Source organism: Malus domestica, chromosome 12, assembly GCF_042453785.1.
Source record: "Malus domestica chromosome 12, GDT2T_hap1".
Lineage (NCBI taxonomy): Eukaryota > Viridiplantae > Streptophyta > Magnoliopsida > Rosales > Rosaceae > Malus > Malus domestica.
In genome coordinates this window covers 31,108,113-31,126,882 of record NC_091672.1, presented here as the reverse complement: position 1 = coordinate 31,126,882, position 18,770 = coordinate 31,108,113, and the positions used below count along the sequence as shown (strand labels likewise).

Below are 18,770 nucleotides of genomic sequence, written 5' to 3'. Positions count from 1 at the left end.
CAATCAATTGGTATAGAAGGGTGGTCAAGAAATCCCAGTAGCAAGTTATTAGTTAGAAGACAAAGAATAATGCTTCAAGAAATCCCATGACCTACTCGTCAAGCACTTTCTCGGCACAACATTTCTCTATGTAGACATGGAGGTGTCATAAGGGATTTTTACAGGGACGGTCAAAATGTACTCGTCATGAATTTTCTTGGCACAACATGTCTCAACGTAGACACGGAGGTGCTGGAAAGTGATATATACAGGATAGTCGGATCTACTCGTCAAGTATTTTCTCGGCACAGCATGTCTCTATGCAGACACGGAGATGATGGAAGGTGATCTTTACAAGAACGATCAAAATCTATTTGTCGGGAATTTTCTCAAACAGAGCATTTGAGGACGCAAGCAGTCCCTATCCATTCTAGGAGTCATGCATCGCATAATCAGAGCCGCTAAGCTAAAAAATAAAGTCACAATGGCGAGACGTAAAAATCATGCCTCATTCACGGTAGTTGTTCAATGTTCGTTGCGACAAGCATCAAATATGGAGGAAGAAAGTTGCAACGAAGGAAGACAATAACCAACCCGTCTCTACTATTTAGACGCTCTCCAAAGGTCCTCTAAAAAATTACAACGACAAATAACTCGGTTCTTCCGGCATTCTTTTGGAGTGGTTCAATGCATGAAACAACAACTCCCGCCTGACGAGAGAGGAAGCTACAACAAGCAATGATTCGGACAAGGTCACAGCAAGCAATGGATTTGTATGAATATAGTTGGAGAAAGAAGTCGCACCAAAAAGAAGGATGCTTCTAGCAAAGGAAAAAATAAAAACAAACCTGGTCGTAGCCGTGTCTTGGAGTTAAGAAGAAGAGAGGTTGCTGATGATAAAGAAGCAGGGGAAGCAAAGTCCTATTTGAACTTGGAAAGCTTAATTCACAAACAAAAGAGAGAACAAAACTTGCTGACAACTTCATTGGGAAACTCACTCACATGGCAACCTTAGGAAAAATGGGCCTACTTTTGTTCCTGCTACTTTGACCAAGTGATTACAAATTCTACAAAAGTAAGAAAGAATTCTCCAAACAAAGTTCCTAGATTTCCAATGGATGCTACTCACGCAACAAAATTCCTAATTTTATAGGGAATGTTGTTCCATGCAAGGTCTAAAATATCGATATTATCCCGATATTTCTATCGAAATTTCCATGTTTTTGGATTATCGATATTTCCGATATCATCGATATTTCCGATATCATCGATATTTAAGACCTTGATAGGAACTCTATGTGGTACTAAGTCACTCATGTATCTTACCATGCAATGTATAAAGTGTAAAATATTGTACTAATTCATTATATATAAATGATTATGGTGTGTTTAAACTTCTTTCATTAATTATTACATATTTTCTACACTCACAATGTTTACCAGCTTGCTATATAATCAACTTAAATCAGTTAAATCCATCGTGAAATGCATTTCCTTCCAATTTTTTGTGATAAACTAATAGATAATTGACTAAATAAACATCCTGCAAAGTTTCAATAAAAATTTCCAAGTTTTTCTTACAATTTCCGTGGTTTTTATTCAATTTTTATCGATATCGATAATATCCCGATATTTCCATCGAAATTTCCGTACTTTTGGACTACCGATATTTCCGATATCATCAATATTTTAGACCTTGGTTCCATGTGAGATTGAAGAAAATAATAATAATTTTTTATTCACGTGAACTTTATAAATTTTGAACTCCGTGAATAAAAATTGGGTCTATGGCAACGACATCAATTCCGTGGAGGACGTAAATCACTTCAAATGTTATGGATGCAAACTGTTTCAAGGCATGAAGCCATATCAAAAATCAATGGCACGAAACCGCGTCAAATGTTATATGGCACAAAGTCGCTCCAAAAGGCACAAAGCTGCTCCAAAAGGCACAAAGTTGCTTCAAATGCCATGAACTCGTATCGAATATCAAATGGTACGAAGCCGCGACAAGTCTCAAATGGTTCAGCTCCAATGGCTCAAAACCTCGCCCGCATGAGCTGAAACTGCACAAGGCATCAAATCCCAACAAATATATTACGAACTACGCCGGTTTGATTCCGTTTAAGATACGTAGGGAGTCTAATATCAAATTTTAGATACAACCGTGAAATCGAAACGAATCTTTGGTTTATAAACTAAATTCATTCTAAACTTTGTCCGAATCGTTTGATTAAACCAAGGACCAAATTATTTTCCATATTTTTTTAGTGGATTATTCATTCCCTAAAAAAATTTCAAATATCATTTAAAGAACTACAAGCAGCTTGATCCCTCAACGAGGGTACGTTGGCAATTTAGGTCTTTTGCTTAAATGCAGCCACAAAATCAAATAAAAACACGAACCCCCGAAATTCATATTTTTCATGTTATAATCAAAAGGTATTCCGTTCTTTAAGTGAAGGGTTGTAATTAATAGACGCATAGTCTATAATGGATCAAACTCAAATTAATAAAAATCCGCTTCGAAAAATGAATAAGGGTGAAATTGTGTCGAGTGAATTATTTGTTTACGATCTTTGTACAAATTTTGCTCAACACTAATGAAACATGTCAACAAATCATGATCGAGAGATCCAAAACCAAGTTTCGTGGAAGCTCACCACAAGTAATTTCATCCCATGATGCTAGTTTCTTCCATGCATAGAAGAAGAAGCACGAGATGGACAGCGCAAGTAGTACTAAACCCCATCATTAATGGATCGATTTACGTTTAGTTGAATATGAAGGGTTTTTGATAAATTTAAAAGATGAATTAGTTAATTGTTACTAAAATACTTGCGGTTGTATTCGTGATGTTGTTAACGCGGGCCTATGTAATGACCGGGTACTATTTTTGCTATGTCATCATTGTAAGACGACTGTTTGACTGAGGACTAGATCACCATTAGATGGAGGAGGTCTTTTGGCAAGTGATATACCACATGGTGCTAGGCAGTGTGCTCTGCATGCCTAGCACTCTGGAGGATCTGATGGTCTCAGTCAAACACCGTTGTTTGGTGGTCTAAGTAGAGCATCATGGTCTGGTGGTTTCGGTAGAGCCCCTTGTCCGATGATCTAAGTAGAGCACCATAATCTGGCAATCTAAGTAGAGTACAAAATACAAACCCAATTGAATAAGTAAACCAAATCAAATAAGTAAACCTAATTCCTTGACGAAAAGGAAACCTACATAAATAAATTAAAGTGGAAACTACATATCAATCCTTGGAAAAAATTATCTTTAGACTAAAACCTTAACTAAGAAAAAAAAAATAATTATAGTCATTTGACTTATGTCCAAGTCAGCATTTATATTTAATGTCAGACTTAATTTCTTGGGTAAAGTACAAAAAAGTACCTCAGCTATTGATGTCACAACACTTTCATACCTCATCTTTTAAAATTGACAATGTCATACCGCATCTTACGAATTTGTGACAATATCATACCTCCGTCAGTTTTTCTGTTAATTTCTCTGTTAAGTGCTGATGTGACCCGACACATGTCCCACTCACTAATCCAATTGGATTAAAAAATAATAAAATATATTTTTAATAATAAAAAATAAAAATATAAATAAAAATATGTTAAATCTCTCTCACTCTCTCCTCTCTCTCTCCCCCCTTTCTCGCCACTCTCTCTTCTCTGCAACCCAAAACCCCTTCCTACCCGACCCCTTCCCACCCGTCCTCCACCACCCTCTCTCTCCTCTCTCTATCCCCCCTTTCTCGCCTCTCTCACTTCTCTGCATCCCAGAAGACCCAGACCCCGGAGGAACAAAACCCACATTCCCATTGCAGCAATTGTTGTCGCAATTCGAAAACCCCAAAATGAAGAACCCAATATTGCTCGACTACTCCGCCTCCCTCATCCCGCCACCCTCGATCTGGAGATCGCAACGATGTCGTTCCACGGCATCATCTTCCTCGACTACTCTGCCTCCCTCACTCTGCCAACCCAGTTCGTCCCCCCAGCCCAACGCACACTCATCTCTCTTCCCCCATCTTCATCTTCTTCCCATTTTCCCTCTGCCTACAACCCAGAAACAAAAATAAATAAATAAATAAATAAAATTCGAACCCAGTTTCGGCCCAAGAAGAAGAAGAAGAACCATCTCTGTCTCCTCCCCATCTTCATCTTCGTCCCCTTTTCCCTCTACTTGCAACCCAGAAACAAAAAAAAAACAAAAAACAAAAAGAAAAAAAAATTCGAACCCAGTTTCGACCCAAGAAGAAGAAGAAGAAGAAGAAGAAGAGAGAAGAAGAACGAAAAAAAAAGTGACAAATCTAGTTTCGGCCCAGGAGAAGAAGATGAAGATGAAGAAGAAGAAGAATGAAGAGAGAGAAGAACAAAAAAAAATTGAAATTGGTGTGGGATAAGGAAAGGGGATGCCGTACCCCTAGGAAATTTTTTTTTGTTTTTTTATTCTTAATTTTTTTTAATATTTAATTATTTTTTAATCCAGCTGGATTAGTGAGTGGGACACGTGTCGGGCCACGTCAGCATTTAACAGAGAAATTAACAGAAAAACTAACGGAGGTATGACATTGTCACAAATTCGTAAGATGCGGTATGACATTGTCAATTTTAAAAGATGAGGTATGAAAGTATCGTGACATCAATAGTTGAGGTAGTTTTTTGTACTTTACCCTAATTTCTTTTATATAATTTTTTTCTTTCTATATTATCCTTGAGTGAATTGTAATGACTCATATTTAATTTATTTATCACTTATCATTTTATATTTCTTCTTCTTATACATCTAATATTGCATGATTTAATTTTACCATTTTTTCCAGTGTTGATGATTTATTTTTACCTTCTCATACATCTAATCTACCGATTTTTTCTTTTTGATGCTAATGTATCAATACTTTTGTACCTATATGTACATATGTACCGACATTTCCGCGCGATACTTTTGTGCTGATGCTAACGTATCAATATGTCACGACCCGATCCCGATATCCCCAAATACCAAGATGGGTACGTGCTGGCCGACACCCGAGGGTGACAAAGCCATTTTAAACATGCCTATAAAGAAAATATGTAATTAGACAGAAATATAACAATGCATAACTGTGTTCAAAGCATACCACTAATCCAGAATAATGTGAGAGAATTATTATAAAAAAGGTCCAAACATGGAATGGGACCTACACAGAAGAGGCTCGAAGATGCCTAAGCAGAAGTGCCATAACGACGGGATTGTGTGCCTCAACTCTAACTCCTGAGGAGGCGCAAAACAGAAAATTTGAGTGGACCAAAGTTTATAATAATACTAATAATAGGAAAATCATTTTATTTTTGAACACACTAACCCCCTGTTTTGAAAACTCATATAAACTACATATAGGCTTTTCTGAAAACTCTACATGTCATGCAAACGTTCATAAAATCAGTACGTGTAAAACCGTGCTTAGAAATGAATATCGTCGACGAAGGCAAATCCGTAAATCTTATCAATATTGTACTATCTAGGGGTATCATAATCGCCCAAAGGCAATTCCTATCCATCACCCAAAGGTAAAGTTGTACGACACTGGGTTACACCAATGAGAAAACCATGCTCCATCACCTGAAGATGAAGCTGTAGGACTCCCATAAAAGATGATATATGACATCACACATCGACACTAGCCCCAGGCTAGTGAAGCTGGGGGTATAACATAAATCTCTCACTCATCATTCGCCTGAAGGCAGTACTTGTCCATCACCCGAAGGTGAAGCTGTACGACATTGGGTTACACCAGTGAAAAAAACCATGGTCCATCACTCGAAGGTGAAGCTATACGACTCTGGGTTACTTCGGATAAGAGGTATATACATAAATCTCCTCAATTGTGTCCTATGGCCATAGACATCTACATACCCGTGTTGTGTGGATGTGTTGTATGATAATTCGCTAGATAAGCATCGAAAACATACCTCAAAACTCATATCCAAATCTAGAGCTCACAAGCTCAAGCCTCATTTCATAAATCCATGATATCACATAATCATAAATCCGTAAAATAAATCATATTTTAAAGCCATAAAAATTCATATACAAGAATCCAATAATTTATATCCTTTAGTAAAATGTAATTTCAATAAATCATAAATATTTCAAAAGCATGAATATAGAATCCATAAAACATGATAGAAAACATGCTCATTTCATGAAATATGCAATGCATACAATCTAATATTTTATAAAACCATGCAAGTTAAGAAGGGGTCTACTCATAAATATTTTGTTCCCCCACGAGCAAAGATGGGTGACCTGAAAAGTTGTCGGCCCTGTCGTGGACAATGACGGAGCACAGTACCTTCGGCGGAGGCGCGTGTGCTCCATATGCCGACCATGACGCACACCCACACCCTGGCCCACGCGCATACCATAGAACTGAGATGGCGTCAGGGGTCGGATCCAGGTTAGGTTTAGTGGGTTGGGCCTGGGTTAGGGTTAATGAGTTGGGCCTGATACATGGCCCAAAGGTTTGGGCCGATTATTGGGTTAAGCTTTAGGTTGGCGGTTGGGTTGACCCGGTTTCAGGCTGTGTATCGGTCGAACTTCACGAAGAAGGAAGCCGGAGCTTCCTAAGCTCTGATCATCTCTAAACTTAACTAAACCTAGTCATTCCTTACACCAAAATGAAGCCCAAAGAACAAGAAGTCAAAAGTTTCCAAAAAAAAAAAAAGAACAAGAAGTCGGAATATACCTTTGGTTCACTCGACTGTGGCCGGAGTTGGCCAAAAAAACATTTGTAGCTCACCAGAAAATGGGAAATTCTTCTCGAGCCGATTTCATGTTAATCCTTCACCACCATGAGTAAGCCACTGAGCAATCGAAGTCGCATAGCATTTTTATGACAAAAAAGAGTCAGTCCAAGGCTTACCAAATCGAAGGTGATGGAACTCGTCGGATTCATCGACCAACGCTAATAATGGTGGTAGTCTCAGTCTCTGCATTTGCAGAGGGAGAAGGGGAACGAGGAATGCGAGAGACTCCAAAAGGAATGCGAGAGAATATAAAGGGATAAGGTTGGTGGTTTATGGTGCTCACCGGAGAAGATTGCGAGTGGTGATGGTGTCGTGGTTCGTGCTCTGAGAAAGAGAGAATAATAGAGAGGGATGGGGAGTTCGAAAGGTTGGGTGGTATGTATGACGAGAGGGTGATGGGGCTCGTGAGGCAAGGTGGTGGCTCACGGAGATGAGGGAATTAGAGAGAGACGAGAAGGAGCTGAGAGAAAAATAGAAAGAAAAAGAGTTCTAGAGAGAGATGTCACATGACAAAGGAACAACCCAGAAATGGGGTCATCTGCCACGTGTCGCCACCCTAATGGTCCATGATGGAGAAATATCTCCAATTGTAAAATTACCAAAATACCTTTATCATTTCAAGTCCTGTAAAATCTTCATTATAGTTTCGAATTGCATCCCGCTTACGACCACGCGTCTGTAGCGACGAGTACTACAAGGACATGCTAAGAAAACAGATCTTACGTGACACGACAAGGTGGTTAACAAAAGTCAACATTTTTGCCTCGAGGGGCATTTTCTTAAATTCACACATTAAAATTATAAAAACTGTAATATTTGAGGACAGGTCGTTACACAATACTTTCGTACCGTTACTTTTGTACCTATGTGTATGTATGTACCGACATTTCCATACCGATGTTTCCATAGATAAAAAGGAGTTGATATACTATTTCTTTTGTGATATATATATATATATATATATATATATATATATATATATATATATATATATATATAATATTACGGGTTATTATTTAATTTTTTTAACATATTGATTTTTCTATCTTTGACTTATTAAGGTGATTGACTTAAATTACTATAGACTTAATTTGTTTGTCAGCAAGTATAAATTAGTACAATTTACCTGAGTTTGAATAGTTTATTAACGGAATATATTTAAGCCTTAATTATAGAATAGGTTGACAATTTAAATGGCAACGTTTGTAAAGATGGTAGGTAATAGAGGTATTTTATAATATGATGTGGCGTTGAATATTAAATTAGGGACCTAAATAAGATTTTAAAACCTATTCAGGTTATAATCTAAAAATTATCTTATTGAGACCCTAAAATCTAAATGCCCCTAAATTAAACCTTGTCCACAGGACAAGAAAATCCAGACCAAATCAAATCAAATAACTAATTAAATCAAGTTTCTAAAATACCTTCATTTATATTTTCCAACAGGCTTAACGCTTAACTATCCGATGATGTTGATCAAGTCCAGGCACTCGGCAGCCTCAAATTTCAATGAAACTGAGCAACCTTCAAGTTGGATTGGGACGCAAGCAACGCAGACAGACTACACCGCAAATGGTGCTGTCAAAGCACATAGACGCGCTGAATATTGAATCTGAGCTTGAAATTCAGACTCAACATTCAACCCACCCAACGACTGGTAGAAAGCTAGAAAGCCACCCCCAAATTTGAATGAGAATATTAATTAAATTAATCAATGCTGATTGATTGAAATGCTAATACAATATGGTAAAAAGTAACAACGAAAAGAAAAATATGATCAAAAGGGGGCCAGAATTATTTTCAGCCACCGTCTATATAGGTAGTTGGTTTAGCTTACTGATAGCAATTAGTGAAGAAAAAGGATAATTTGGTCTCAGTAGTGATCTTGTAATTTGATTCAATTTTTCTAAAGTAATATTTTGCTTACCGCCCGGAATATTCGAATCCAGAGCCACTGTCACCAGAAAGTACTGAAACGTTAATACTATTTGAACCAAGATCAGCAGACCCGGTCGGGCTAACTCTCAGAAACGAGAAAGCATCATTAATTTCGGAAACTGATATCCCTTGATAATCGTAGGCACATTCAGCAGGACGACCAAGAGGAGTGATAGTTGTCCTCAACTCCTTTTCGGCATCTGCTCTCTCCTGCAGCTCCACCGCATGCTCAAGTTCCACCTCCGCTTCACCCATCGTTGGCCGTTGGGCTCCCGTAGGGCGGACACATCTTTGGATGATGTCCAAATATTTTATCAAACAATCCGGAGCTGTTGTTCCCATGAGAGATGGATCCAGAATATCAGCTGGGAGAGTCATATGTATTCCTGGTATCTCTGTCGAATGTTTGGCAGACAATATTTCGAATAACACCACTCCGAATGAGAAGACATCAGATTTTTCCGTAAGCTGGCCGGACAAAGCATACTCTGGATCAAGATACCCGAATGTACCTGACACCCCGGAATTGGAGTTCAATCTGATTAATGCGTTTGACAAAGTAGGAGGACCCATCTTGGACAGCCGGAAGTTAGAAAGCCTGGCCTCCAAGCTTTGATCCAATAGAATGGTGTCGCATTTCAGGTTGCGATGGATGACCGCATGCTTAACCCCCGCGTGAAGGTAGTGTATTCCGCGCGCCACCTCGATGCAGATATTCAGCCGTTGCTTCCAAGACAACGGATACCTATTATTGTTATAAGGATTGAAAAGGAAGTCAGAGAGGGGACCATTGGACATGTAGTTGCAAACAATGATGCACTCTCCCTTTTCTTGGCAGAATCCGATTAGCGAGATTAAATTGGGGTGGCGCAACTGACACAGTAGCTGCACCTCCGCCTTGAACTCGCGTTCCTGCTGAATATATGAATGTCCACCTGTAATACGCTTTATAGCAACCGTGGAAGTTACCCCGTCGAGGTTGATGTATCCTTTGTAGACGACACCTGCAGCATCGACATTAACACCGTCTTTTCTTGTTTTCGGACCCTCAAGGCGATCGAACACCAAAAACTTATCTATTAGGCCATTAATTTTAAATGACAAATTTCTGGTACTGCCAATCCGTAACCTCGCATTGAAGTTCTGAGTTGCTGCTATGATCTCCGCGAGTGAAAACCGACGACACAATTCTTCTGGAAACGCCCATTTAGCTTCATCTCGATCTGGATCCGAAGGTTTTCTTCTATGATCGGATGAATATGGTGCACCTTTCTTCCACAAATTATTGAAGAAACGTGACATATGGATCTTAATTCGTTTAAACCGCGCTGGCTAATAAATCTTGATGCCTTCCAAAATAGCCAGACTTCAAAATCAAGTCAGTCAGTCAACTGAACTTAATGATATATATATATATATATATATATGGGGCTACGATTGGGGACACTCATTATTGTTTGACACGTATTTTGTAGGGTTTACTTAGTAATATATTTCAACGATCCAACCGTTTATTTTTTTTTTAGGTCTTCCATAATAGATCAATGCTACCAAAATTCATCCAAATCCAAAACCATATAACATTCAGATTGAATGATAGTTATTTTAATATTTTTTTGTGGAGCCTTGTTCGTTTATTTTCTTCGTTACAAATGATACAAATGAATATAAACCTTGGATATACAGTCATGATTTACAGAGGGATCCGGGTCGTTCCGGGAACCTCCGGAGTCCAGGAGAAAGGAGTTTGTGGGGACAGGAGTTTGTGGGGTTTTAAAGTCAAAGCCCTTAACAGCGTGTTGGGTTTTAAAAGAGAAGAAAAAACAAAACTACTTTCTTCTTCCCGAGTTGTAGCCACCACGCCTCTTCACGAGTTGTAGCCATCTCTCCGCCGACTTCGCATCTAGACCTAGCCAGCACAACCTGCTCAGATAACAGTAAAGACATTTGGTAACTACTTTCTCTGGTTTCTCTAGTTTTCAAATTTTGGTCCTTGAGTTTTGATTTTTTGGTATTCAATTTTAACTTTTTTGGAAACTGAAAATAGTTGCCAAACAAGATTTCAATTTTCAAAAAATTGAAAACTGAAAATTGAAGACGAAATGGTTATCAAACGACCCCTAAATTTTACAAAAAATAAGCTTATAATTTCAGTGTTTACAAATTCATGTTTATTGTATTGGATTGGAAAGTGACTCTTCTAGTGTTATTTTTGCTTTCCTAGCTTTTGATCCTCTTTGGTCTCTTCGTACGCAATTGTTTATTTGTTTAGACCGCATTCGAAAGATGACTTTCTACACCTCTCACATATGTCATGAAGCAAATGTTGTTGCAAACAATTTGGCTAATGCGGATTTGTCTTCTCCAACTTTGATATGGCATGATTCCAATTCATTGGCGTCCTATGCTGTTTTGTTTTCAGACTATGAAACATATTGAAGCTTACAGTCTGTAGTTTAGTTTTATTAGGAAGGAAATGTTGTGCTAAGATAGCACCAAACCCTTTAGAACCAACTCTTTGATAACCCACAGGAAATATATCAAATGAAATGCAAGAACAAAATATTAAAGACACCAAGATTTTAACGAGGTTCCTCAACAGTCAGTGTAACTGGAGTACGTCCTCGGAGCAGTAGGAGCTCACCCAATAATCCACTATCAACCAAATGGGAGTTTACAAAGTATTGGCAATCTCACAACCCAAATAACCCAATACACCCAATAACTCTCACACTCTAAAGAAACAAATAGAGAAAAAAATATAGTGATTAATTTCTTCTCTATACAAAGCTCAAAGCTATTACAACAATAACACTTTGATGGAGTGAGAACTATCCAATGAAAGGAACAACAACTCCTTCTCTCAAAATGGTACTGCAGCAGTACCTTCTTTCTCTCCCTCTCTTCTCTTCGGCTCACCAATTTTTCTGCTCACTTAAAAAACCAAAAGGGCAGCAGCTCCCTCATCATAACATAGCCTTCATTCAAGTCACCCCGTGACTTCCCATGGACCAAGAAAACTTTAGACAAAAAACCCTTTTCTTTTCCCCAAAATAAGGAAGAGACATAATTATTTTGTCTACCTTTTTCTTTATAATTTTATAGTCAAAAGCTGCCACTTGGCCACATACTCCAACAATCTCCACCTTGGCCAAGTTCCGAAAAACGCCATGATAAGCCAACCAACACAATTAACACACAACATCACTCCCAAACACTAGCAAGAGAACAACTCATGCCGAGCCAAATGCTTCAAAACTCCTACTGCTCAACGCCTTCTTTATATAGGCAAAATGTGAGCCAAGTTCAAGCAATGAACAAACTTGGCTACACCAACAACCTTAGTCAACATATCAGTGGGGTTGTCTTTAGTTGGAATCTTCTGGAGAATGATTTCCCCTTCACCAACAATTTCACGAACAAAGTGATAACGTACATCTATGTGCTTGGTCCTCGCATGATGAACCTGATACTTAGCCAAATAAATGGCACTCTGACTATCACAATGTACCTCCACCTGCTTCTGATCAACCCCCAAATCTCTAATCAGCCCATGTATCCAAATGGCCTCCTTTATAGCTTCAGCAACTGCCATATATTCAGCCTCTTTAGTAGACAAGGCAACAGACGACTGCAAAATGGACCTCCAACAAACTGGCCCTTTAGCCATAGTAAACACATAGCCTGTAGTAGACTTCCTTCCATCCAGATCACCTGCATAATCTGAATCAACATAACCAACTGCAAAATGACCAATACCAGAGTCATCCCTCTCAAAGCATAAACCAACATCTCGAGTACCATGGAGATATCTCAATATCCACTTAGCTGCTTGCCAGTGCTCTTTACCTGGATTATGCATATATCGACTCACCATGCCAACTGCATGAGCAATATCCGGTCTAGAGCATACCATTGCATACATCAAACTACCAACCAAATTTGCATATGGTATATTTTTCATTTGCAGCTTCTCTTTATCATTTTTAGGACATTGTAGAGAACTCAATTTAAAATGAGAAGCCAAAGGGGTACTAACCGGTTTGGTTGAATCATGAACTCCAAACTTCCGAATCAACTTCTCAAGGTATTGTCTTTGATTCAAACTGACCAAACCCTTCTCTCTATCTCTAGTGATCTCCATGCCAAGGATCTTTTTTGCTTCACCAAGATCCTTCATCTCAAACTCATTCTTCATTTGTTTCTTCAATTTCTCAATCTCCTCAACATTCTTTGAGGCAATCAACATATCATCAACATATATCAATAAATAAATGAAAGACCCATCTTGCAACTTCTTGAAGTACACACAATAATCATATTGACTTCTAGAATAATTTTGGCCTCTCATAAATTTATCAAACCTCAAATACCATTGCCTTGGAGATTGCTTCAAGCCATAAAGCGATTTCTTCAATTTGCAAAACAAATTTTCCTTCCCTTTCACTATATACCCATCCGGTTGACACATATAGATCTCTTCATTCAAATCACCATGTAGGAAAGCCGTCTTCACATCGAGTTGTACAAGCTCAAGATCATATTGTGCAACAAGAGCTAACATAATACGAATTGAGGAGTGCTTCACAACTGGAGAAAATATTTCATTGTAGTCAATGCCCTCCTTTTGTGCATACCCTTTAGCAACTAATTTTGCTTTAAATCTCACATTGCTTTTCTCATCAGCATCTTCCTTCTTGGCATACACCCATTTGCAACCAATAGCTTTCTTGCCCTTAGGCAATTTAGCTAACTCCCAAGTCTTGTTCTTCAAGAGAGAATTCATCTCATCACCCATGGCATTGCACCACCTATTCTTCTCCTCACTCTCAATAGCTTCCTCAAAATTGGATGGAATCTCTTCAGTGATAATAGGAAGAGCAAAAGCAACATAATCACTATACCGAGCTGGCTTGGTAATTTGTCTCTTTCCTCTGTTCTTGGCAATAGACTCTTGAGGTGAAACTTGCTCTTCAACTTGAATAGAATCTTCAAGTTCAACTTCTTCAACATCTTCATGGTCTCCAACTTCTTCACTTGTAGTGGCTTCGACATCAGCGGAAATAGGATTTGAAGTACCAGAGGCAACTTTCTCAAGCTCCACCTGTTGGACATCTTTCACATTTTTCTCAGAGTCTTTGAACATACTTTCTTCATCAAATGTCACATCTCTGCTGATTACAAGTTTTTTCATCTCTGGGCACCACAACCTGTAACCTTTGACACCACTACTAAAACCAAGAAAGATAGCCTTTTTGGCTCTAGGATCAAGTTTATTTTCAGTCACATGAAAATAAGCAGGTGAACCAAAAATACGGATATAGTCATAATCAGAAGAAGATTTTCCAGTCCATACCTCCATTGGTGTCTTACCCTGAATAGCAGCTGAGGGTAACCGGTTGATGATGTGACATGCATAATTAACTGCTTCTGCCCAAAATGACTTGCTCAAACCCGACTGAGACAACATACATCTAACCTTCTCAAGCAAGGTTCGATTCAATCTTTCTGCAACTCCATTTTGTTGTGGAGTTCCCCGAACACTGAAATGTCTCACAATTCCGTCTTCTTTGCAAACTTTAAAGAAATGATCGGATGTGTATTCACCACCATTATCCGATCTCAAAATCTTAATCTTTCTCCCAGTCTGGTTCTCAACCATTTTCTTCCAACCCAAGAAAATGCTTAACACCTCACTATTGTGCTTCATAGTGTAGACCCAAGACCTTCTTGAATAATCATCAACAAAGGTCACGAACCAATGTCTACCACTCAAAGAGGGAGTCTTTGTAGGACCCCAAACATCCGAATGCACATAATCAAGAATGCCCTTCGTCTGATGTACAGCAGTACCAAACTTCACTCTAGTTTGCTTCCCCAAGACACAATGCTCACAGAAATCAAGCTTACAAGTCGTGGCACCTTTTAGAAGACCTTGTTTCACAAGTCCTTGTAGAGCTTTCTCACCGGCATGGCCTAATCTCATATGCCACAATCTAGTAGTATCTGAATCAGATGTGCCCATATTTTTAGAGACTACAGATGCTTCACCTGTCACAGTGCTTCCCTGCAATAAATACAAATGGCCACATCTAGGAGCTTTCATCACAACAAGTGCACCATAAGTAACTTTCAATGTCTGTCCATCTGAATGAAACCTGAAACCCTTGGATTCCAAAGTACCCAAAGAAATAAGATTTTTCTTCAAATTCGGTACATACCGAACACCTGTCAACTCTTTAACCATGCCATCATGCAACTTCAAACGAACTGTACCAATCCCTTTTGTTGTGCAAGGATTGTCATCTCCCATGAACACAACGCCACCATCAAACTCTTTCAAGCTTGAAAACCAATCCTTGTGAGGAGTCATATGATGAGTACAACCCGTATCCAACACCCACTTAGTAGCACAATCAAATGATGAGGAAGTGGTTAAAGCAAAATCAGAAAAATCTGTTTCAACCTCAGCAACATTAGCTTCAGAACTTTCTTTTCCTTTGGTCTTCAATTTGGAACAATCTCTCTTCCAATGGCCCTTATTACGACAAAAGGCACATTCATCCATTTCCAAAGGTTTTCTACCTTTAGAGTTTCCTCTAGGTCGAGACTGTGATTTTTTCCTGCTAGAAGATGATCTTCTCTCCGATGATCTACCTCTAACAAATAAAGCTTCAGAGGTACTATCATGATTTTTATCTCTATGCCTCATTTCATAATTCATCAAGGCATTTGACACATCTTCAAATTTCACAGTTTCTTTACCATGCATAATAGTGGTAACAAAATGCTCATAAGAGTCCGGCAAGGAATTCAACAATATTAAGGCCTTATCTTCATCCTTAATATCCTCATCTAAATTTAACAAGTCGGCAATCAACTTATTAAAAGCATCAAGGTGTCTAATCATTTTTGTACCTTCTTTATATTGGAAGCGGTAGAGCTTTTTCTTCAAGTGTAGCCGGTTCTCTGCACTCTTCGTCATATACTTGTCTTCCAATTTTTGCCACAACACACTTGCCAATGTCTCCCGCATCACAAAATACTTCTGAGTTTTTGCAAGGCACAACCGAATTGAAGAGCAAGCCCACAAATTTAATTTCTCCCATTCCGGCTTCGACATAGCTTCCGGCTTCTCTCCCAAAGCGGCAAGTAGATCTTGTTGAGCCAACACATCTTTGACCTCACATTGCCACATCCCGAAGTTGTTTGTGCCATCAAACTTTTCCACTTCGAACTTTGCATTTTGCACCGTAGTTCTTGCAAACCCGGAGCTGCTTCCAAAAGGATTTTCATCTTGCCCGTCTGACATCTTTGGCAACTAGACAGTACCCAAGAGCAACCAGTGCTCTGATACCAATTGTTGTGCTAAGATAGGACCAAACCCTTTAGAACCAACTCTTTGATAACCCACAGGAAATATATCAAATGAAATGCAAGAACAAAATATTAAAGACACCAAGATTTTAACGAGGTTCCTCAACAGTCAGTGTAACTGGAGTACGTCCTCGGAGCAGTAGGAGCTCACCTAATAATCCACTATCAACCAAATGGGAGTTTACAAAGTATTGGCAATCTCACAACCCATATAACCCAATACACCCAATAACTCTCACACTCTAAAGAAACAAATAGAGAAAGAAATATAGTGATTAATTTCTTCTCTATACAAAGCTCAAAGCTATTACAACAATAACACTTTGATGGAGTGAGAACTATCCAATGAAAGGAACAACAACTCCTTCTCTCAAAATGGTACTGCAGCAGTACCTTCTTTCTCTCCCTCTCTTCTCTTCGGCTCACCAATTTTTCTGCTCACTTAAAAAACCAAAAGGGCAGCAGCTCCCTCATCATAACATAGCCTTCATTCAAGTCACCCCGTGACTTCCCATGGACCAAGAAAACTTTAGACAAAAAACCCTTTTCTTTTCCCCAAAATAAGGAAGAGACATAATTATTTTGTCTACCTTTTTCTTTATAATTTTATAGTCAAAAGCTGCCACTTGGCCACATACTCCAACAGGAAAAAGTTAAATAAAAGGGGACCACCACCTACTTGTTGGGAGTGTCGGAACTGAGAAACTACGGTAATGGTATCAAAAATAAATAATCATGCAGTATGGTGTGAAAAAATTAAAACATAAGACAATACATGATTGATTTAAAACACGGACATCGTTCTAACTAGGTATACGTGTTTGTGTGAACGTGGGGTTTCCACACAGCATTACATGAAGTGAATGTGGTCTTATCCGCAGAAAGTGGGGTGTGAACACAGTTCACACTTGTTGGATTGATCCAAAAAATCATATCGTTGACGATTCAGTTGACTTGACTTTCTCTAATGGGAAGTCTTGATCTTTGGAGGACTTTGAGTCCATACACTGCCATTAATTTCCAAGAAAAAAAAAAAAAAACCAGCCGACAGCAGCTGGACCTGGTTAATAATTTTGGACCCTCTCTCCCAAACCCACATAATATAAGAGGATGAGGAGGATCACTTTGTGAGTCCATGTCTTTGATGCATAGTGATGGGGCGTACTGCGCGGTCTGTCTCTCGGTTTTTCTCTCTGCGGAAGAAGAAACAAAAAGATTGGGCGTTTCCTGAAGAATTATGCCGTCATTTTACACATGCTGAGATCAGTGCAGCAACTCAATGTTTCGACGAGAGCTTATGTATTGCTAAGCGTAGCTTTGGCTCAGTATACAAAGGACATATTAAGGTCAATGGGGATGAGGACAGGAAAGACGTCGTTGCAATCAGGCGCATTTCCGAAGTTTCAGAACTGGTAATGCCTGATTTCAGGGCGGAGGTACAGCTACTCTGCCAGCTGCGCCATCCCAACCTCATCTCTCTCATCGGATTCTGCCAAGAAAATGGAGAGTGTATCATTGTCTACGATTACATGTCCAACGGTACCCTCTCTGATTACCTCCTTGATCCTTCCAACATTAAAAATAAAGATCATTTTCCCTTGACTTGGAAGCAAAGGCTGAAAATTTGTATTGGGGTGGCGCGTTCAATACACTACCTCCACGCAGGGGTTAAGCATGCTGTCATCCATCGAAACATAAAATGCTCCAACATTCTATTAGACCAAAACTTGGTGCCCAAGCTTTCTGACTTAGGGATTGCCAAGTTGGGTCCTTTTGCCTTGTCAAATGCATTAATCAAATTAAACTCGGAGGTGTCTGGTACAATAGGCTATCTTGATCCAGAGTATGCATTGTCTGGCAAGCTTACCGAAAAATCTGATGTCTTCTCATTTGGAATGGTGTTATTTGAAGTGCTGTGTGCCAAATCTTGTTCAACAGAGATGCCCGAATGCGTGGAAAGGGGTGAGACTTTCCCTGCCATGATTGATCCATTTCTGGTGGGAAAAGTAGCTCCAGATTGTTTGAGAAAATTTATGAACATCGCCGAGAGATGTGTGCGCTCTGCAGGAGCTGAACGGCCTACAATGGGTGAAGCTGAGGTGGAACTTGAGTGCGCATTGGAGTTGCAGGAGAGCGCAGATGCCGTCAAGCAGCTCAAGGAGTTGGGGACAACTGCAAGCAGTTCTCTTGCTCCTCCTCCTCCTGCCGCCCATGACATGGAGGACTATACCTACCAAGATATATCATTTTCTGAGATCAATGAAAATTTATCAAATATATATTTGCGAAAGTGGCCGTGAGAGTCATTTAGTACTGACCTGGCAGCTTATGTTGATGGTATTGCTAGTTTTTTTTTTTTGTCAAACGATAAATTTTGTTAGTCACTAACGAGATTTGAACCCATGCCGTCATGTAAGGGCTCAACACTGCATTTGGTGATATTTTTGTGAGGCTATGAGTTTCAATATTCTTCGGTTGTAAAATAGCGAACATTTATGCTGAGGTTTGGATTTTGTTTGCCAACATTTTGCGAAACCAAATTTCTCAGAGTGTAAAATCACAAGTTCATTTTATGTGGTTCATTCGGTGTCATACCTCTCTCCGACCTCCCCAAACGACGTCTTCATGGTTCATCCTTCAATAATTTGTATTAATTCATCAATGAA

General features: G+C 39.1%; 2 protein-coding genes across 2 annotated transcripts; one reads left to right on the top strand and one right to left on the bottom strand.

Annotated features, from left to right (window-relative positions):
- Positions 1-8,491: 8,491 nt before the first annotated feature.
- Positions 8,492-10,073, bottom strand: LOC103451412 (receptor-like protein kinase FERONIA). Its single transcript, XM_008390816.4, has one exon. The coding sequence runs from the start codon at positions 10,027-10,029 to the stop codon at positions 8,713-8,715; it is 1,317 nt and encodes a 438-aa protein (XP_008389038.1). The 5' UTR covers positions 10,030-10,073; the 3' UTR covers positions 8,492-8,712.
- Positions 10,074-17,139: 7,066 nt separating this feature from the next.
- Positions 17,140-18,627, top strand: LOC103423688 (receptor-like protein kinase FERONIA). Its single transcript, XM_008361772.3, has one exon. The coding sequence runs from the start codon at positions 17,259-17,261 to the stop codon at positions 18,402-18,404; it is 1,146 nt and encodes a 381-aa protein (XP_008359994.1). The 5' UTR covers positions 17,140-17,258; the 3' UTR covers positions 18,405-18,627.
- The last annotated feature ends 143 nt before the right edge of the window (positions 18,628-18,770 follow it).

Excerpts from the sequence above, each read along its gene's own strand:
- LOC103451412 (XM_008390816.4), bottom strand. The coding sequence starts at position 10,029 with ATGTCACGTTTCTTCAATAATTTGTGGAAGAAAGGTGCACCATATTCA.
- LOC103423688 (XM_008361772.3), top strand. The coding sequence starts at position 17,259 with ATGGGGCGTACTGCGCGGTCTGTCTCTCGGTTTTTCTCTCTGCGGAAG.